We start from the raw sequence: 22,890 nt of genomic DNA on the forward strand, positions 1-22,890 counted from the left end.
GATGGATGGATGGATCCCATACATTCCAAGTTTTACTTTTATTAAAGACTTGTGTTTGTGCCATCTTTGCACTTTGTTTGACGATGTATTTCTTCAATGCAATAGTGTGCATGGAGCAAGTGTAACAATTAAAAGTCAATTAAAATCACATACAATTTTGCTGCTTTTTTAAAATTCTGTACAAGAATCAACAAAAATGACTGTTTTGGAAGGGGGCCACAAACTGCCCCCCTTATGTTCTTTACCAGGCGAGCAGCCAAGGTTGGCCTGCATGATGCTAAGCTTGTTGTTTCTGCCCTGCTAGGACCCCCTGATCGCATATTAAAGACATGTGTGCATTGGGCTCTTCTCTGTGCTTTCTTTTAATTAGTTTCTAATTAGGGATAAACAATGCGCTGGTGATAGCGGCGGATGCTCACTTGTGGCCCTGGCATAATGATCCTCCGCTTTGCATGAGAATGGGCCCCGAAAAGGGTGCGCGTCATTAGGCTGATATTATTTGGGCCTCAGCCATTTGTGGTGGCACATTTGGTGCTGATTTATAAACATGTGTCAGGAACAATATGCGGAACTGCTGAAGAACACTTTGTTAACTAGATTGGGTACAAAATGTTTATTTGTCCATTTATATTATTAAAAAAAGGGATATTGTGGATTCATTATTGTCTCAACATTGCTTTATAATGGGAAAAAAACAACCACATTTAACACATTTTGCTATAACATAGGGCATTTGATAAGCATCAACATATTTGGGCCATCTGCAAGCTCTATTTTGGAATGTGAATATTATACTTTCATGTTTGATGTTATCAGCGTGCATCTGCAGTGGTGCACGGGGCCTCGCCAGCCTCCATGCTGGTGGCACAGGGGCCATTTGTAATCATTTTAAGAATGTACTTAGGGTGATTTCCACTGAGACCGCAGATGCGGTGTGTGAGCCACAGAGGGCCCTTTTATGAAAGGGGGCAACGTTAGAAATTGAATGTTGAGGACCCTTTAGTGGGAGAATGGTCAGGCTGAATGCTGTCCGAGTGAAAGGCTAAAATTCTGCGAGCGTCTGTGTGTGCATGTGAAAGAGAGAAAGTGGTTCCAAAAAAAAGGGACTAATCTCTTTTTAATGAACACGTTGTGGAGAGCAATAGCAGGTAAACTCATATGTTCCCGTGCTTTGGAAAGAGATGTTACAGTGGATTAAACACCCTTTTAGGGAGGGATGTGAAAAACATAAGGGAGCCAACAATTCATTATTGCATTTATCTTCAACTGCACTGTCTTGTTGATTGGTCATTTGATATTAAATTGGTTGGTTGTCACACCCTTTGCTCTTTAGTACGAATAACTCATCATCAAAACATATTTCAATAAACATTCCTACATTAAATTAAAGCTTAAGGCGTTGGCTTGAAATGTGTATCCCTCTCATTGTACAACTCATTGTAACAAAGAGGTAATAAACTATCAGACAAACTGTCAAACTCATTTTAGATCACGGGCCACATGGAGAAAAATTGACTCCCAATAGGGCCGGACTGGTAAAATCACGGCACGATAACTTAAAAATAAAGACAACTTCAGATAGTTTTTTGTTTGTTTGTTTAAAAATAGAACAAGCACATTCTGAAAATGTACAAATCACAATGTGGCTGTGTTTTTTTAGTCTTACATGTGGTGGTTAATCGTATTCGATCTTTATTTGTCATTATTTATACTGTCTGAATAAATTATGTGATGATTTAGTCAACTCGTTGGTGTTAATTTTCAATCTATCAAGATAAAAAAATTACAGTATGTTATTTATGTAGTTTTCTCATTTTTCTCGACTAGTGCACTAACATCAGGTGTTTTTTTTTGTTTTTTTTCATATGTAGCATCATCTACAGATACAAAGAATTGCTATTGCGGGGGTTATACTGGTACTTTTCAGAGGCAGTATAGTACAGAATATGATTCATTTGTATCGCGGTACTATACTAATACCGGTATACCGCATGTATGTATGTATGTATATATATATATATATATATATATATATTATTGCTGTGAATCTTTAGGTGTCCCACGATCCGATTCAATATCGATTCTTGGGGTCACAATTCGATTCAAAATAGATTTTTATTTTTTTCAATTCAACACGATTCTCGATTCAAAAACGATTTTTTTCCCGATTCGAAACAATTCTCTATTCATTCAATACATAGGATTTCATCAGGATCTACCCCAGTCTGCTGACATGCAAGCAGAGTAGTAGATGTTTGTAAAAAAGCTCTTATAATTGTAAAGGACAATGTTTTATCAACTGATTGCAATAATGTACATTTGTTTTAACTATTAAATGAACCAAAAATATGACTTATTTTATCTTTGTGAAAATATTGGACACAGTGTGTTGTCAAGCTTATGAGATACGATGCAAGTGTAAGCCACTGTGACACTATTGTTCTTTTTTTTTTTTTTTTTTTATAAATGTCTGATAATGTCAATGAGGGATTTTTAATCACTGCTATGTTGAAATTGTAATTGTAATTGGATTACATTGTTATGGTTTTGCTGTGTATTGTTTTGTTGGATTGATTAATTAAAAAAATTAAAAAAATTAAAAATTAAAAAAAAAAAAAAACTCGATTTTTTAATAATGAGAATCGATTCTGAATCGCACAACATGAGAATCGCGATTCGAATTCGAATCGATTTTTTCCCACACCCCTAATATATATATATATATATATATATATATATATATATATATATATACACAAATTCTGTACATTTCCATACCACAATTTGAGAGACAACGAACTCGTTTTCCCCTGCATGTTTCTTTATGCAAGCATTACATGATCAAATCAAATCAAATCAACTTTATCTATAAAGCACATTTAAAATTTACCACAGGGGTAGCCAAAGTGCTGTACAATAGGCAGGTTAAAAGACAACACAAACAGAGCACGATAAAGAAAACAACTAATAAAACATAGAAACAGGTTCACAGCAGGTGCATTATGGGACGCCATAGCAGGATGGAGATAACAGAGTCTTAAAAGCCATGGAATAAAAGTGTGTTTTTAAGAGCAATTTAAAAACAGGAAGAGAGGAGGCCTGTCTAACACATACATCATTGTTTTATTTTAATTACATGTATAAAAAAATATAGTGCAGTCAATACAAAATTCTTATGTTTTTTTAAAGTTTTTGTCAAGATTAACTATTTTTCCCCAAGCTTTCTTTCCAGCTTAATCATTTACATTTTTTTGATATTGTTCATTAATAATATTTGTTGTTGTTTTTTCGTGATGTGTTTACAGCAAAGCCTATCAGTCTGGTGGAGCGGTGCTGGTGTCGTTCCACTCTCAACACGGTTCCTCAGCGCTCCATCAGAGAGCTCAAGTTCCTGCACACGCCCAACTGCCCCTTCCAAGTCATGTGAGTACACGACTTAAAGATTAGGACTCTAAGTAAATGAAAGCTCAGTTTGTCTGATGTGAGTTATTCAGGCAGACAACTGACATCCCCAGATATTGCTAAGCATAGTTAAATGATGTACAGGTTGTCAGCTCTATTCTCAAGTGATGTGTAGTGTTTGCCTCACTTCCTTGCAAAGAGCCAAGGTTGAGGCAGCTCGGCAACAACAAACACAAAACGGTTTTTTATTCTTTGCTTTGATTTGATTTTCACGTGTGAACATAAAATAGTTGGCCAGTTTCTATCCTGCAGGACAAGCTGGAATATATCAATTTCAATACATTGCACACAGCAGGAACTCCCAAGTTGCCTTTTTTTAGTATGTGAAGTTTGATCACATTTCTGTTTTTATGGACTTTTTCTGCATGAAAATGCTTTGGTTTGGACCGATGGAAAAAAGTACCTAATTCAAGTACCAAATTCTGGGCCCACTCTTTAAGGGCCCCCCCCCCCCCCCCGAAACCCAACTTCGCCGCCCCATACACATACTTGGTATGTTTACGTGCACTAAAATACTAATTATTGCATTGATTTGGTTGAAACCATCTTAAAAAAATTTAATATATGTTCTTACTTTTTGAAGAAAAAATATTTTTACAAAAAAGTGCCAACAATTTCAATATAAAGTGACCGGAATATGAATTTAAATAATCATTATTCACTTAAATATGATTGTAACTCAAGTTTTCCTTTACTTCAGAGTGTAAAGTAGAGATTAGCTGATTATTATCACTGAATAATACGAATCACAGCAACACATCATTATTATTATGATTATATTATTTTTAGGACATCACCTAGGAGTTCAGTCTCCCCCTGTCTTTGAAAAATTGTGACACATCTGCTTCTAACTCTAATCAAGGCTCCTTGAACGCACCACAGTTATGCGCAATGAGTTGTAAAAGTGAAACTTGTGCATAACATTCTCCTATGCTGCCATAAATAGATGTATTATATATTTTTCTTTCTTCCATCACCTCACCCTTGATCCAAAATGTTGGTGCTGTGTGTGAAAGCTTAAAGGTGGACTTTGACGATGTTATGACGTCTGTGTTTAGTGAAATGTACGAAGTTAGGTTTGCCGCTATCCAGGTGGAACCATTTCATATGTTTGTTAAGGAGGTGTAGGTAGTAGTGTTACACATTCTAAATTTGATTCAAGCAACCTTATTATTGGGGATGCATACCCTGTATTTTGGTACCAGTTTCTAATTGGGTCGGTCCAGGAAGACCGTTGTGATTCTGGACTAATTATACTGCTATCAAGCTGACCGTGGTCGTTATGACACGCTGTCACAGTCCGCTCAAGTGCCGCTACTACACACGGGTAGATAATCAGCTCGGAATAATCACAAATAGAGAAGCAACACCATACAAACGTTTGTAACACAACAATATTTCCTCCTGGTCCCCAAAGTCACACTAATGCTAATAAGAGTTACTGTAGTGTTACTTAACTCACAACCGCCACAACGTCGCTTCATCAACTCGACCGTCCTCCAGGCCAGTGTTTTTCAACCTTTTTTGAGCCAAGGCACATTTTTGGCGTTGAAAAAATGCAGAGGCACACCACCAGCAGAAATCGTTAAAAAGCGAAACTCGGTAGACAATAAAAAGTTGTTGTCGCAATTGTTGGATATGACTTTAAACCATAACCAACCATGCATCACTATAGCTCTTGTCTCAAAGTAGGTGTACTGTCACGACCTGTCACATCACGCCATGACTTTTTGAGTTTTTTGCTGTTTTCCTGTGTGTAGTGTTTTAGTTCTTGTCTTGCGCTCCTATTTTGGTGGCCTTTTCTCTTTTTTTGGTATTTTCCTGTAGCAGTTTCATGTCTTCCTTTGAGCGATATTTCCCGCATCTACTTTGTTTTAGCAATCAAGACTATTTCAGTTGTTTTTATCATTCTTTGTGGGGACAGTGTTGATTGTCATGTCATGTTCGGATGTACTTTGTGGACGCCGTCTTTGCTCCACAGTAAGTCTTTGCTGTCGTCCAGCATTCTGTTTTTGTTTACGTTGTAGCCAGTTCAGTTTTAGTTTCGTTCTGCACAGCCTTCCCTAAGCTTCAATGCCTTTTTTTAGGGGCACTCCCCTTTTGTTTATTTTTGGTTTAAGCATTAGACACCTTTTTACCCGCACACTGCCTCCCGCTGTTCCCGACATCTACAACGCAATTAGCTACCTGCTGCCACCTACTGATGTGGAAGAGTATTACACAGTTACTCTGCCGAGCTCTAGACAGCACCGACACTCAACAACAACACATCATTTGCAGACTATAATTACTGGTTTGCAAAAAATATTTTTAACCCAAATAGGTGAAACTAGATAATCTCCCACGGCACACCAGACTGTATCTCACGGCACACTAGTGTGCCGCGGCACAGTGGTTGAAAAACAGTGCTCTAGGCGATCCAGTAATCCACAGGCCAATATTAAAAAAAGTTAATATATATCTGGGTCTTTTTATTTACAACACCGGTTTCCAGTCCGTCACTCAAATATGTTTGTGTTCCACTTAAACACAAACAATTCCTATTATTACAAAATGCACACCTACCTAACATGCAAATTGATTGTATAGATGTATTATATATTTGATATGATATATCATCGTAAAGGTCTGTGAAGGAACATGAATACCATACATTAATGTTATTTTACTTTATTATTTATTATTTTATTACTATTATTTTAAATGTTATTGTTGGGACAAGCTATAAACAAATAAAAATGAATGGATGGATATAATGAGTGTAATTGTAATGAATAGAAACACAGTGATGGATCTGAGTGGTCTTAACAAGATGATGACATAACTGCATTGCACCTTGCACTGTTAACAGAGTCGTCTTGTTTAAGACCTAAAAACTGAGTGTTTACAAAACACTTCCCTGATGTGAGATGTTAAATCATGATGTTGCTGGTGCACAAACTAGTGTGCCAATAAAATATTGATTACATGGTTTTATTATTTTCGCATCTTTATTTAAAATAATTACACATAGTACCGATAAGCGTGACGATGAATACCAGTATTGATAAGACATATATATATTGGTATTGGTATGGATAAAATCCCAACAATACACATGCCTACTTACTGTATTATTGAACTTTCATAGCTACATTATTAATATTTTAAGAATTTTGATATATGTATTTTTAACCTGCATACTTAAATGGAAGAAAACAAATCGACAAACTTTACAAAAGTTGCTTGGAGTAAAAGTATGACATCCCTACTTATTAAACATACATCCCCCTATACACATATAATGGCAAAAAAAATCAAATGATTGTTAAGTCCATCCATCCATCCATCCATCTTCTTCCGCTTATCCGAGGTCGGGTCGCGGGGGCAGCAGCCTAAGCAGGGAAGCCCAGACTTCCCTCTCCCCAGCCACTTCGTCCAGCTCCTCCCGGGGGATCCCGAGGCGTTCCCAGGCCAGCCGGGAGACATAGTCTTCCCAACGTGTCCTGGGTCTTCCTCGTGGCCTCCTACCGGTCGGACATGCCCTAAACACCTCCTTAGGGAGGCGCTCGGGTGGCATCCTGACCAGATGCCCGAACCACCTCATCTGGCTCCTCTCGATGTGGAGGAGCAGCGGCTTTACTTTGAGCTCCCCCCGGATGACAGAGCTTCTCACCCTATCTCTAAGGGAGAGCCCCGCCACCCGGCGGAGGAAACTCATTTCGGCCGCTTGTACCCGTGATCTTGTCCTTTCGGTCATGACCCAAAGCTCATGACCATAGGTGAGGATGGGAACGTAGATCGACCGGTAAATTGAGAGCTTTGCCTTCCGGCTCAGCTCCTTCTTCACCACAACGGATCGATACAGCGTCCGCATTACTGAAGACGCCGCACCGATCCGCCTGTCGATCTCACGATCCACTCTTCCCTCACTCGTGAACAAGACTCCGAGGTACTTTAACTCCTCCACTTGGGGCAAGATCTCCTCCCCAACCCGGAGATGGCACTCCACCCTTTTCCGGGCGAGAACCATGGACTCGGACTTGGAGGTGCTGATTCTCATCCCAGTCGCTTCACACTCAGCTGCGAACCGATCCAGTGAGAGCTGAAGATCCTGGCCAGATGAAGCCATCAGGACCAAATCATCTGCAAAAAGCAGAGACCTAATCCTGCAGCCACCAAACCGGATCCCCTCAACGCCTTGACTGCGCCTAGAAATTCTGTCCATAAAAGTTATGAACAGAATCGGTGACAAAGGGCAGCCTTGGCGGAGTCCAACCCTCACCGGAAACGTGTCCGACTTACTGCCGGCAATGCGAACCAAGCTCTGACACTGATCATACAGGGAGCGGACCGCCACAATCAGACAGTCCGAAACCCCATACTCTCTGAGCACTCCCCACAGGACTTCCCGAGGGACACGGTCGAATGCCTTCTCCAAGTCCACAAAGCACATGTAGACTGGTTGGGCAAACTCCCATGCACCCTCAAGGACCCTGCCGAGAGTATAGAGCTGGTCCACAGTTCCACGACCAGGACGAAAACCACACTGTTCCTCCTGAATCCGAGGTTCGACTATCCGGCGTAGCCTCCTCTCCAGTACACCTGAATAGTATAATGTTTTTATTTTCTAGAGTGTCATATCTACACAAATGTATATGATATACTGTATAACACTGAGATAATGTAGTTCACCTAGACTTATTTCCAGAATGATTGTTGCATTGCATGCGTTGGCTCTGTATGCAAAGACGGCCATGCTTTTGTAAAATGTTGCTAAATATTCAAATAGACTAAGTTACTTTGATAAATACATTAATCGATAAGTATGTTGAATTAGTGTCCTGATGCAATTGAGTGCACTACCTAACTGCAACCTGCAGAGGTGCTATTGATTCAGTCCCAACTAGTCTAAAGAAGTGCAACGCGATACCAACTTATGGCAGTGCTTCTCCATTATTTTCTATTACTTTTCCTCTTATCTTTCTTTCTAAGTGATTTCCTAAGTGGAGTCCATTCAAATTCATGACGTGTTTTTAAACGGCCAAATTGTTCCCACCTGCTGTGCTTAAGTTGCTGAATGCCAAATGGTTAGCGCTTGCTTGTCTATCATAATTTGCATATAAACACGCCCTTATTTCCCCAATACGCATATGTAAACACCCTTAATTCCGTAATTTGCATAGGTAAACGCCCTTAATTCCCCATATAAGGGCACAATTCCGGCGGAAAAGCCGAACATCAAACACACGGAGAAAACACAAACATTACAGAAGATAAATTCGTATTATCCTGCGGGGGAAATACATAATGTCAAAACGTAAGTTTAAGAAAGGGGGGACTGCTGAGGTAGCCCCGAAGCGGAAGAAAAACTGGTCGAGTTCAGAAATTGAGGTTTTCCTGCAAGAAGTGGAGAAAAACAAAGTAGTGATCCTCAGCAGTGTGTGTGTGTGTGTGTGTGTGTGTGTGTGTGTGTGTGTGTGTGTGTGTGTGTGTGTGCGCACGTACACAGTATTTTGACATGTCTATATATTGTTCATTTTGCTATATGCCTGTCTGTCTGTCTTATCTATCTATCTATCTATCTATCTATCTATGCTATTAATTTAACATTAGACAATAGAAGTAAGGGAATTTGTCACACTTAAGAACAAATAGGCCACCCTAAGAGTGCTCTGGAACACTCTTAGATTGTGTTCTTACCTACGAACAAATCCCATCTTAGAAAACATTGGTGAATACAAAAATCTCCTTAAAAACTTCGAAAGTGGGCCTAAGAACAAAATTTGTTCTTAAGAACGGTTGCTGAATGAGGCCCATTGTGTTTTTGAAGCTGCACCAATTTCCTCAGAATCTTCAACAAACTTGAAGCGTTTTGTCCAGAGGATTATTTGTGATTTGTACATTTTCAGAATGTTCTCGTTCTATTCTTGGCCAAAGTAAAACAAAGAAAACAACCTGGAGTTGTCTTTATTTTTAAGTTGCCATGCCATGATTTTACCATTAAGGACCACTTGGGAATAGATTTTCCTCCATGCGGCCCCTGAGATAAAATGAGTTTCAATCAATCAATCAATCAATCAAAGTTTACTTATATAGCCCTAAATCACAAGTGTCTCAAAGGGGTGCACAAGCCACAACGACATCCTCGGCTCAGATCCCACATCAGGGCAAGAAAAAAACTCAACCCAATGGGATGACAATGGGAAACCTGTGAGAGTCCAGTCCATAGTGGATCTGACATAATAGTGTGAGAGTCCAGTCCATAGTCGGGCCAGCAGGGGATCATCTTGAGTGGGGACAAGTCAGCAGCGCAGAGAAGTCCCCAACTGATGCACAGATGAGTGGTCCACCCTGGGTCCCGAATTTAGACAGCTAGCGACTCATCTGTGGTCACCGAATCTGTGCACCCCCCCTCCTCCCCTTTCCACGAAGGATAAACGGCAGATCAACTGGTCTAAAAGAGGGGTCTATTTAAAGGCTAGAGTATACAAAAAGAGTTTTAAGATGGGACTTAAATGCTTCCACTGAGGTAGCCACATTTTGTACTAATTGTAATCTTTTAATGCTAGACATAGGGAGACCCGAAAATAACACGTTACAGTAATCGAGACGAGACGTAACAAGTGCATGAATATTGATTTCAGTGTCGCTGGTGGACAAAATGGAACAAATTTTAGCGATATTACGGAGATGAAATAAGGTTGTTTTAGTAACACTCTTAAAGGGGAACATTATCACCAGACCTATGTAAGCGTCAATATATACCTTGATGTTGCAGAAAAAAGACCATATATTTTTTAACCGATTTCCGAACTCTAAATGGGTGAATTTTGGCGAATTAAACGCCTTTCTATTATTCGCTCTCGGAGCGATGACGTCACATTGTGACGTCACACCGGGAAGCAATCCGCCATTTTCTCAAACACCGAGTCAAATCAGTTCTGTTATTTTCCGTTTTTTCGACTGTTTTCCGTACCTTGGAGACATCATGCCTCGTCGGTGTGTTGTCGGAGGGTGTAACAACACGAACAGGGACGGATTCAAGTTGCATCAGTGGCCCAAAGATGCGAAAGTGGCAATAAATTGGACGTTTGTTCCGCACACTTTACCGACGAAAGCTATGCTACGAAAGAGATGGCAAGAATGTGTGGATATCCTGCGACACTCAAAGCAGATGCATTTCCAACTGGACTGGACAGATCAGCTTTCAGGAAAAGAGAGCAGATGAGGGTATGTCTACATAATATATTAATTGATGAAAATTGGGCTGTCTGCACTCTCAAAGTGCATGTTGTTGCCAAATGTATTTCATATGCTGTAAACCTAGTTCATAGTTGTTAGTTTCCTTTAATGCCAAACAAACACATACCAATCGTTGGTTAGAAGGCGATCGCCGAATTCGTCCTCGCTTTCTCCCGTGTCGCTGGCTGTCGTGTCGTTTTCGTCGGTTTCGCTTGCATACGGTTCAAACCGATATGGTTCAATAGCTTCAGTTTCTTCTTCAATTTCGTTTTCGCTACCTGCCTCCACACTACAACCATCCGTTTCAATACATGCGTAATCTGTTGAATCGCTTAAGCCGCTAAAATCCGAGTCTGAATCCGAGCTAATGTCGCTATATCTTGCTGGTCTATCCGCCATGTTTGTTTGTATCGGCATCACTGTGTGACGTCACAGGAAAATGGACGGGTGTATATAACGATGGTTAAAATCAGGCACTTTGAAGCTTTTTTTTAGGGATATTGCGTGATGGGTAAAATTTTGAAAAAAACTTTGAAAAATAAAATAAGCCACTGGGAACTGATTTTTAATGGTTTTAACCCTTCTGAAATTGTGATAATGTTCCCCTTTAATGTGTGATTCAAATGGGAGAGTTGGGTCGAAGATAATACCCAGATTCTTAACCGAGTCGCCTTGTGTAATTGTTTGGTTGTCAAATGTTAAGGTGCTATTATTAAATAGGTGTCGGTGTCTAGCAGGACCGATGATCAACATTTCCGTTTTCTTAGCGTTGAGTTGCAAAAAGTTAGCGGACATCCATTGTTTAGTTTGACAGCCCTGATGTAGAGTTGTGGTGCTGATCATGAATATTAACGTGGGCCTGAAGTGAGGTGCGTGATGTTAATGTCCTGCTAAAACAAGAGGCTCCAGTTGAAAGAAAGAGAGGAAAGAAAGTGATGACGGCCACAGCTCGAGGGTGCTATTTATGTTTTGCCAAGGAAGCAATAATTAAGGGTCAAAGTGATTACCTTTGTGTTTGCTGACCCCCCCCCCGTGTCCCTTATCACTATTCACTGTTGTTGTTTGTTTTTTTTATTTGCCGCCAATGTCATTGGTCTGGAACACATTAACTCAAAGCTTCATTCATTTGTTTGCTATAGAAAATGGCAGAAGCCTCACAGCCAAAAGGCGAAACGGCTGCCAAATGAGGAGGGGCGGGGGGGGGGAGTGACTCGTGAGCGTTGGAAGCGAGAATGAATAGCGAAAGGTCGCAGAGGACATGGAGAGCTCTGACCAGGCATGGAAAAACTGCGCTGCCAGAGGAGTCAAGAAGTCATTTAGGCGAGGCGGGATGTATTCCGTGCTGCTCTGATATCTCTATTGAGGCACATGAAAGGCGGCTAGTAACACTAGACTCTTCTACCGCCCCCCCCGCCCAGCAGTGTCCCACCGTGCACCCCTAAATGACCCCCCACCCCCCACCCGTGCCAAGCCATCCCAGCATGCTGTTGGTATTACCTTGCTGTGAAGTAATTACTACCTGCTGCTTGTGGAACTTTAGCCGAGTCACTTCGAGGTGAAGCTGCGAGTCGACGAGGAGACAGATAAACAGGATGAAGAAGGACACCTCCAAAACAGCACCGAGCTCCCCAGCGGATGGGCCGGCCACCCCTAATAAAAGAAGAAGGCAGAGAAAGTAAGCACAGATCCAGTTACGGGTGCTGTTGACATGTTCGCTTGAGGGATCGGGATTGGAGGCTGAGGCCCGCGATGCTGCCCTTTATTTTTATTTATTTATCTATTTATTTATTTATTTATTTTTTTGTCCTGTCCAGCTTCTCAGGCAAATCATAAAGTTGATGTAGATGCCCGTATCGGCTGTGCAGATTTACTTTACAAAAGAGAAGCGTAGGATACTTTTCTTGATGCCTTATTTGTATTTGACTTTATTAAATGTATTTATATTATCATTTGGTGCAGCCGGGCCGGAGCAGGAGGGGATAGAAAGAGAGAAAAAAGAAGACAGAGGGGGAAATTGTGGGGACGAGAGGGGGATTAGACAGAGAGACAAAAACAACAACAGCAAACACAACAACAATAGAGCAACATCAGCAAATACGATATGTACAAATATGATGGTAAAAGTGATAACAAAGAAGCAGTTAGCGATGCGGCAGGTTGAAGTGGTTGAGTGACGAGGGGGCGCCTACACAGGATGTGGGGGGTGTTTCATTTGTGGAGCGGTGTGATGGAGATATGGAAGGAGGAAAGATTGTTAACTCTCACGCGCGACCTTTTGCCACTGAGGTGTGAGACCCACATGTTGAGAGGCAGCTACAAATCCTCTCTTAAATATTTGGCCCAAGGTTCCATCACTCACAGGAAAACACACACACACACACACACTTCGACCGCGACAATGTTAATCATATAGTGGCTTGAACGCGCTAATATCCCAGGAGATGAGCTGCAAAAATGATCCATTCACACCTGGTAATATGTGGAGGGTTTATAGATATTATTCCACTTTAACAAATCGTGTTGATTGAAAATAACATTTAGATTATTTATTTGTGTCAAGAACATGCATTCACAAAATAAATGACCTCAACACTACAAACTGTTTGCCACTTGCCAGGTTTTGTTTTTTTTTAATCTTGAAATTTCCCTATTTTTAAGAGCTATTTACTTATTTTTAGTTATTAACTATAATCCTAATTTTAGCAAGAATAATTATATATTGTCCATTCTAGTTTAGAAATGTTAAAATTGAGAAAATAACTATTCGAATAAGACATTTTGGTTTTCCCGACATAGAAAATTCTGTTTAAAATTCTGCTTGATTTAAGAATTGCAAGTTGAATAATGCTTGTTTTCAGAATAAAATACTTATTTGTATCTTAAAAGTCCTGCTAATTTCTAGATATAGAAATGTTAATTTAGAATGTCTTATCAAGTAAAATTACAAGCTGCATGCACTGATAATTTCCCTAGTTTTTTTTTTTTTCTTCCCAAAATCTTCTCTTTTTATTTCATATTTTGTCAGCTCTTTTTTGCAGTGTATAATATTATTTAAAGGGGACCTACTGCAGGATCAAATTAAAACATGTCCTCGTGGTCTACTCAAGATAACATGTATGAGATATGCTTTGGTGGAAATTTTTCTCCATAACTTTTGCTCCACAGTTACATTTATAAACCATTTTCTGGGTCTGCCTGCAATTTTAGATGGCAAATGAAACCCACCACGTTCCATCCTCTCTTAAAGAATATATATTTTCAAACACAGTTGAAAATAAACGTCATAAACAGCATACATATTCACCGCTTACAACATTAGGTACGCAAAAAGCTGCATTTTCAGCACAGGTCATTATTGTGCACATGCCACGATTAGATGAAAAATAATAAAACTTTATCCTACAATTCCTAATCCCATTATTTTTGTTTTCCATCAAATCAATTAGTAATGTCACAATGGCGCCGTTTTTTTCAATTTTTTTGTTTGTTTTTTTGTCCTGCCCAGCTTCTCAGGCAAATCATATTGTTGATGTAGATGTCCATGTACACATGTACTTTACAAAAGAGAAGTGTGGTATACTTCTCTTGTTGCCTTATTTGTATTTGACTTTATTAAATGTATGTATATTATCATTTGGTGCAGCCGGGACGGAGCAGGAGGGGATAGAAAGAGAAAAAAAGAAGCCAGCTATATTAACCTTGTAGATTGTTATAGTAACAATAGGTTAAGCTTTGTCAGTGTGCCATGTGTTACCCAGTTTCCCCTAGGGTAATAACGCTAATGTATGTTTGATGAAACGTGATTATATGCACGAGTGTATGTATGTATATGTACTTGTATATGTACAGTATGTGTATATGTATGTTTTTACAGTGCAGTCTTTTTCGTCGGCGCGGCTTATCCAATTTTGTTCCAGTCCATGCTGACTAAACAGTCCCGTGTAAAATATGTGGACGAATTAATTTCATTATAATCATTTTGTAGATATTATAGCAGGCGGGAGGGCATGAGACAAGAAGAGGCAATCTCAACAGAGGAGGAGGATGGTCGACAGCAGATACTAGATTGTCAATCTGTGACATGACAAATGGCCCACGGTTAAAAAAAAGATTACAAAACACAGCGTTCAGAGGCATCCAAAACTGCGTGCACGCTCACGCCCAAATGCATGAACCTTATAATTTGACGCTTAATATCCACTATTTATTATTTATATCCAATTAACATAAGAAAAGAGGAAAATCATTAGGTCTCCTTCAAATCAATCCTTTAAGAAAACTATACAACAAACAATTGCATAACATGATGATAACACTAGGATAGCACTACAATTATATTTTACCATAAATGGTTGGGAGTTGCAGAGGATAATATTGGAACACTTTTTGCAAAAAAATTAAGTCACCAAAAAATACTTTTCATATAAAATTCTTATATATTATTAAGGGAATTGGTTCTTTGGATAGATTAAATTATAAAATTATATCTTTTCAGGGTCTAAGAAGCGAACAAATAAGCACAAATGATAATTCAATAAAATTAAAACACAGACTTAAAATACTTAAATTTAAAAACAATATTTATGGTAATGCAGATATCGAATTAACCTAATTTGTGTTTTTTTTTGTTTTTTGGTGTCTGAAGAAAAGTCTGTCCAAATAGAGATTTGTCAGACAAAGTGCATTAGTGTTCAAAGTGACCCTAATTGTGTATCCGGTGATCATTTAGTTCAATCAGAGTTAAATTGAACCACCGGTCAGATCAAAAGGACTCACCAAAAATACAAAGTTTACATCAAACCCTGTGCACAGATGTTGTTGAGTCTGTGGAATATCACACAAACATGCAGGCCATTAGGCTGAAAACACTACAATGCCACAGATCTCAGAGAGTTTGCAGTCTGCTTGCACACATCTGAGTATTAGCAAAAATATGATATGTTTGAAATGTATGTATAGGTTTCAAACATGAAATGTTACTAAGCAGTTCTATATCAAAATCACTCGCCATACAGCAATAGATGATATTTGTCCATTACCTGACCGCTTCTACGTTAGCTACCTCTCTTTGTTTATAATGTTTATTTTCTGTTGTATCTACTCTTTATTTTATGCTCCCTTTTTTTTTTTGCTGCAGCTGTTACATATACTGTAAAATTGTACATGGAAATTGGGATTTGTTACATATTGTATATATTATATAATAATATAATATATCAGTATATATACTGTATATATAATATACAGTATACATACCATTTAGATTATTTATTTGTGTCAAGAACATGCATTCACATAATAAAGTACCTCAACACTACAAACTATTTGCCACTTGCCAGGTTTTTGTTTTTTTTAATTCTTGAAATTTCCCTATTTTTAAGAGCTATTTACTTGTTTTTAGTCATTAACTATAATCCTAATTTTAGCAAGAATAATTATATATTGTCCATTTTAGTTTAGAAATGTTAAAATTGAGGAAAAAAAAAACTATTCAAATAAGACATTTTGGTTTTCCCGATATAGAAAATTCTGTTTAGAATTCTGCTTAATTTAAAGAATTGCAAGTTAAATAATGCTTGTTTTCAGAATTAAACACTTATTTGTATTTTAAAAGTCCTGCTAATTTCTAGATACAAAAATTTTAATTTAGAATGTCTTATCAAGTAAAATTAACGAGCTGCATGCACTGATAATTTCCCTAGTTTCTTTATTTAAATCCTAAAATCTTGTATTTTTATTTTATATTTTGTCAGCTCTTTTTTGCAGTGTATAATATTATTTAAAGTAGATCGATTGTATGATGTATTAAAACACAATATATCAGTATATATACTGTATATATAATTAGTTGTTTGACTGAAGTGAAAACATGTAGAACATGTTGTTCAGAAAATGAATACAAATGGCTTATGGAAAATTTTGCTACCCTTTTCACCCAATGTTGTATCGTTACAACGGTTCCATAAAACCTTATGAAAATATGAAAAATTTGCCAACACTTCATTTTAATTCCCAAATGCCCCCTACAACACCATCTGACAGGTTGAATATTTTTTTATTCATGTATTTCTATATCCGGGTCTTACAGGGTTAATTTCGGCGTGGGCTTGCACGCAGTTTGGGATGCCTCTCTTCGTGGATTTTTGCTGTTTGGCTCTGGTGTGACGTCACAACGAGGTGGACGTACTTATTTGGACATTAAGTCAAGCTCTTAGCTAGAGGGTGGTAAGTAGGGCTGTGAATCTTTGGGTGTCCCACGATTCGATTCAATATCGATTCTTGGGGTCACGATTCGATTCAAAATAGATTTTTTTTTTTTTCAATTCAACACGATTCTCGATTCAAAAACGATTTTTTCCCGATTCAAAAGGATTCTCTATTCATTCAATACATAGGATTTCAGCAGGATCTACCCCAGTCTGCTGACATGCAAGCAGAGTACCGGTAGTAGATTTTTGTAAAAAGCTTTTAAAAGTTAAAGTTAAAGTTAAAGTACCAATGATTGTCACACACACACTAGGTGTGGCGAAATTATTCTCTGCATTTGACCCATCACCCTTGATCACCCCCTGGGAGGTGAGGGGAGCAGTGGGCAGCAGCGGTGGCTGCGCCCGGGAATCATTTTGGTGATTTAACCCCCAATTCCAACCCTTGATGCTGAGTGCCAAGCAGGGAGGTAATGGGTCCCATTTTTATAGTCTTTGGTATGACTCGGCCGGGATTTGAACTCCCAACCTACAGATCTCAGGACGGACACTCTAACCACTAGGCCACTGAGTAGTGTTATAATTGTAAAGGACAATGTTTTATCAACTGATTGCAATAATGTCAATTTGTTTTAACTATTAAACTAACCAAAAATATGACTTATTTTATCTTTGTGAAAATATTGGACACAGTGTGTTGTCAAGCTTATGAGATGCGATGCAAGTGTAAGCCACTGTGACACTATTATTCATTTTATTTTTTTATAAATGTCTAATGATAATGTCAATGCGGGATTTTTATTTATAATTTTCATTTTTGTTTCACTACTTTTGGTTTGTTCTGTGTCGTGTTTGTGTCTCCTCTCAATTGCTCTGTTTATTGCAGTTCTGAGTGTTGCTGGGTAGGGTTTGGTTTTGGAATTGGATTGCATTGTTATGGTATTGCTGTGTATTGTTTTGTTGGATTTATTAATTTGAAAAAAAAAATAATAATTCAAAAAATAAATAAATAAAACTATTTTTAAAAAATGAGAATCGATTCTGAATCGCACAACGTGAGAGTCGCGATTCGAATTCGAATCGATTTTTTTCCCACACCCCTATTGGTAAGGTCCTCCCCCTCTGCTTCAGGGTATGAGGAAACACAAAACAAAGGTAAGATAACGTATTATTTGTATCTAATCTAATGCATATAATAACATCGACGTGCAACATGCAGTGACATAAATGTTGTTTTATGCAGAGTCTGAATCGATCGGAGATTGTGCAGTTGCATCTAATGTTGTGACCGGGTGAATCTGTATAAAATGTTTGCGATGTTTTTGTGTGTTAATAAATTACCGTACGACACTTTTAGGGAGGGTGGGGCGAGGTTTAATGCAAATCTGAAGGAAACGCCTGCACTAACGGGACAGACTCAACAAATCTGGTCCAATTATAAATATGGCTGTTGAGCAAAATTTACACTAAAGCATATCCAACACATATTAGCTGAATCACAATGAAGTGGTTTTAAATTAAATAAAAATAATCATAGGTCCCATTTAAGAAAGTGTTTGAATTGTATTTTATTGTTGAATTGCTACAGTAGTAGCTTTTACAGAAGTGCTACCTAAAATATCACCTTTTCGGGTAATAAATATTTTATGATTGTTATAGTTTGACCTTGAGAAAGGTTAATTCAATTGTCTTCGATTGATTGTTTATATTTTTAGCCAAATATTTTGGTGGTCAATATAATGGAAGTTGAAATTCACATTTTCAACCCAACCCCAACATTTAAAGTTAAAGTTAAAGTACCAATGATTGTCACACACATTTCTTTCAGTAAATCACACTGACATTTTCTGTTTTTAGTGTGTGAATATAGATACAGTATGTCACATTTATTAAGCACCGTAGTGTTATTTTATAGATTGTAGTATTACGGAGCCCCGAAAGGGACATGGATGTTTTGCGAGATCTCGCAATACTTTTTGCGAGATCTCGCAAAATATTATTTTCCTATGTCAGTGAACTGGAAGTGAAACAGACACAGCGATGGAGGAGCGGGAGCATTCGGGAGCTCTGTGCTCTGTTGTGGGACCATAATACGATTTTATGTCTTTATATGTTAGGCCAATACTAAAATAAACTTCTCCCACGGATGATGGGTAAGCTCCTCCATCGCGGTGTCTGTTTCACTTCCGGTTCACCATCACTGTGTCTGTTTTACTTCCGGTTCACTGACATAGGGAAAAAACCTTTTGCAACATTTCCCTTCTTGAACTCAAACTTATAATAAATAATTCACCCCTATACAATATCCTACCCTAATACTCTACTGTGCAATATTACCCTTTGAGTGCAATACATCCGACACTTGATTGTTATTACTCCGGTACTCTTGTCTTGTTCTGTATATTGTACAGTATTTTGTATATTGTACAGGATTGCTTACTGTTTTTATTGGATAGTAGTCTGTTTATTTCAATTCTTATTTTGTATCTTTATTACTTCTTGTGTAATTTATTTTTATCCCATATTTGTTTCCACTACCCATACTTGCCAACCTTGAGACGGGAGGTAGGGGGTGGGGGGCGTGGTCGGGGGTGGGGCGAGGTGTGGTTGGGGGCGTGGTTAAAAGGGTAGGAGTATATTGACAGCTAGAATTCACCAAGTCAAGTATTTGATACATATATATATATATATATATATGTATATATATATATATATATATATATATATGTATATATATGTATATATATATATATATATATATATATATATATATATATATATATATATATATATATATATATATATATTATCTACATCCTGAAAATATGCAAACAAAACTGTGTTTAGATAATTGATACTTCAAACTTGCATAAATATAACATGAATATAACATAACTTGGCTTCTGAGAGCTTCAAAATGTAATGAATAAAATGCTAAAGTTGTTGATAAACACGCAATTATTGTAATAATTAAATATGGTCATTTTAAATGAATTATTATGATCATTTCAAATTAATTATTTCAAATATGTTTATTTTAATGTATAATTCTATGGCTGGATGTAATAAGGAGTCAGAAAAAATACAAATAAAAATACAATTAATTTTGATGTTTTTAGCAAAATATAGTAAAAATTTATTCTTTTTTTTTTTTTTTTTTTAATTAATAAATATATTTATTTTTAGGTAAGATAAACATAATAATACAATTTATCTCTAGTCTGGATGATTTAGTTCTTGTCACCCTGTTGTCCTCCCGTTGTGAAAAAAGGCTGTCCTCACTCAGGTCCGCATGGAGCTGGAGGGGGCGTGGCCTCCAGCTCCGGCTGAAAATCGGGAGATTTTCGGGAGAATATTTGTCCCGGGAGGTTTTCGGGAGTCTCCCGGAAAATTCGGGAGGGTTGGCAAGTATGCCACTACCGCACCTTAAATTGGAGTCCTTTATCTCGTTATATGCAAATATAATGACAATGAAGTCCATTCTATTCTATTAGGGGCTCCGTATAGTATAGATCTTGTGACATCATAGTTTTTATTTAATGACTATGCAAAAGTACAGGCGTGCAAGGGCCATTTTAAACATCTACTTAGAATTTCATCTGAAAGGTTGTTCGCAGCTATTCTAAAAATGTTTCCATGCATAATTTTAGCTCATTTCAATGAAATGCGCTTCAGATGGAGCACGGGTATCTCTCGCAGCTGTTCTCCAGTGGAAACAGAAGAGTGTTAATTTTCCTCAGCTTGCTGCTGGTTGACTGCCTGTCATGCTCAGTCAGCCTCACATCTGCAGCTCACGTGTTAGAGGACGTGCTGAGCTTCGTAGGACTTCTGAGCTCAGGTGTTTCTGGCCTGCCATTTCATGAACTGTGTCTAAACACCAGTATGGATAACGACTACTTTCGTTCCTTTTTGTGCTAAAAATGGCATCCCGATAGATAGATAGATAGGATAAATTGAAGATTTCTTGTTTGAGATTTTTCCCTCCAGAGAGATTGAGGTTGAAGTTGTAATCATGTGGTTTTAAACTGTGATGTGTTTTGAGAAGTTTACAAAGATGAACTCTTGCTTCCATAAATACCGAAATGATTTATTAGCTAGTGATAAAATAAATATGTTTGGAAACGGCGCATGATCCTTTAAGTGTTTCCGCAGTGTTTACCTTTTATCACCTCCCCAGATGATATTTAGACTACTGTAGGGACTCATTAATGTTGCTCGTGGTTCAGTCTGTGGTTTATATTTCCACAAAGAGAAACGTATTGTACTTTTATGTATGTTTGTCGTTGCATCACTGGATCTCAGTGATCCGATTCTTACAGCTTATCTTGCCAAATAAACTTTTAAAATGTTTCTAAGCAACTTTATAGGCGGAGGATGCGCCCATTGACAATGAAGCTGATTTATGTATGACAGTTAAATAGATAAACTAATGCCCGATCTTCCTTTTGGAGAATCAAACATTCGTGCAGTTTACACAATAATGTCGAAAGTACAGTTATAAATGAACTGTTAACAAAACGGAGTGCCATGTTTATCCATCAATTATGTCAGTTGGCAGGCTCCTTCCTGGTAATGGGAGATAAAACAAAAGGAACATATCATTTTTGATTCTAGGATGGCGGGAATCCAGAGTTTGACTCAAATGGCTTTAAACTGTAAATAAAATCCTCTAACAAAAAATGAAAAGGTTGTCTTTTTGGTTGCTAGCAAACTAGGCTACACCTAGTTCAAGATAACAGGAACATAGCCTTTTAAAAATAATTATGGGGAAATGTAGTTGTAAAAGTTTAAACAAGAGAGAAGAAATGCTAGAAACAAAATTGACATCAAGGTTTTAATTAGTACGATAACGTGACCGAACGAGGCTGAGTTTTTTATTCATTTGAGTAACAACCATGTTGACAGTCTAAAAATAACATGCCTTCCTTCACTCGTTATTTTCACAGTTTTATGCATTTATATGTTTAGAATATAAAAGTCGCAAATGGAATCGTAAACTAAATTTTGAAGCGAAAAATTGCAATTACATTTTTGCTCAAAATCATACTATGTCTATTTGTTGGCTAGCAGGCCACTTCCTGGTTCATAGAAAATGACGTACGAGAGTAGAAATACTTTCTACTGTAGATTGATTATGTCTCTATCATTTCTATTTACATTATTTTCACAGGGAGTAGAGAAAGTTATATTGTCACTGAAATGCCAAACAGAGATAATTCATTAAAAAAAAGTGTTTGTTTGTCTGCATGTTAGCTAGCAGGTCACTTCCTGATTCGTGGAGAATGACGTACGAGATTAAAAACACTGTCGATGAATGAGTCTGTACCATTTCTATTTGCGGAATTTTTCACAGGGAGTTGGGACGGTAATTTGTAAATGTAATGTCGAAAAGACATCCCTATTATTTCCAAAAAATGTGCTTATTTGTTGGAAATAATTTTGCTGGAAAACGTGTTGGTCTCCATGTTAGTTAGCAGGCCACTTCCTGGTTCATGGAGAATGACGTACGAGGTTAACACAATAGTCCAGGATATCAGTCACCCACTACACCAATACATCATCCCACTACCATCAGGGTGCAGGTACAGAACCATCAAATTCCAGAGGGTCCGCCTCGGGAAAAGCCTTATCCCTGCAGCTATAGCCGCCCTTAACAGCAGGCCCGGCCGACCTGTCTGACAAGCCTGTAAATGTGTTGGTTATGTATGATGTCTTTTTGTTATTTTTGTTCGTGATGTGTAATTTCTATTGTTTAAATGTACGGCAGTGAAAGCGAATTTCCCCAACGGGGACCATTAAATCTCAATGAAATCAAATCAAACAATACTGTAGATGAACGGGTGTCTACTATTTCTATTTACATTATTTTACAGATGGAGTTGAAACGGATAATCTGTAACCGTAATGTCTAAAAGACATACTTAATACTTTTTTAAAATGTGTTTGTTTGCATGTTAGCTAGCAGGTCACTTCCTGGTTCATTAAGAATGACATACAA

At 37.9% G+C, this 22,890-nt stretch overlaps 1 protein-coding gene across 2 annotated transcripts in view; it reads left to right on the forward strand.

The window, feature by feature from the left end:
• The window catches only part of cxcl12b (chemokine (C-X-C motif) ligand 12b (stromal cell-derived factor 1)), a 35,863-nt gene that overhangs the window by 1,087 nt on the left and 11,886 nt on the right, over positions 1-22,890 (forward strand). For both annotated transcript variants that reach the window (XR_012051249.1, XM_061922746.2), the window contains exon 2: positions 3,306-3,423. Coding sequence is in view for 1 of the 2 variants with exons in the window: in XM_061922746.2 (XP_061778730.1) it covers positions 3,306-3,423 (118 nt within the window). In the remaining variant the exon portion in view is untranslated. The remainder of the gene's footprint in view (positions 1-3,305; positions 3,424-22,890) is intronic.

Source organism: Nerophis lumbriciformis, linkage group LG27 (genome assembly GCF_033978685.3).
Source record: "Nerophis lumbriciformis linkage group LG27, RoL_Nlum_v2.1, whole genome shotgun sequence".
NCBI lineage: Eukaryota > Metazoa > Chordata > Actinopteri > Syngnathiformes > Syngnathidae > Nerophis > Nerophis lumbriciformis.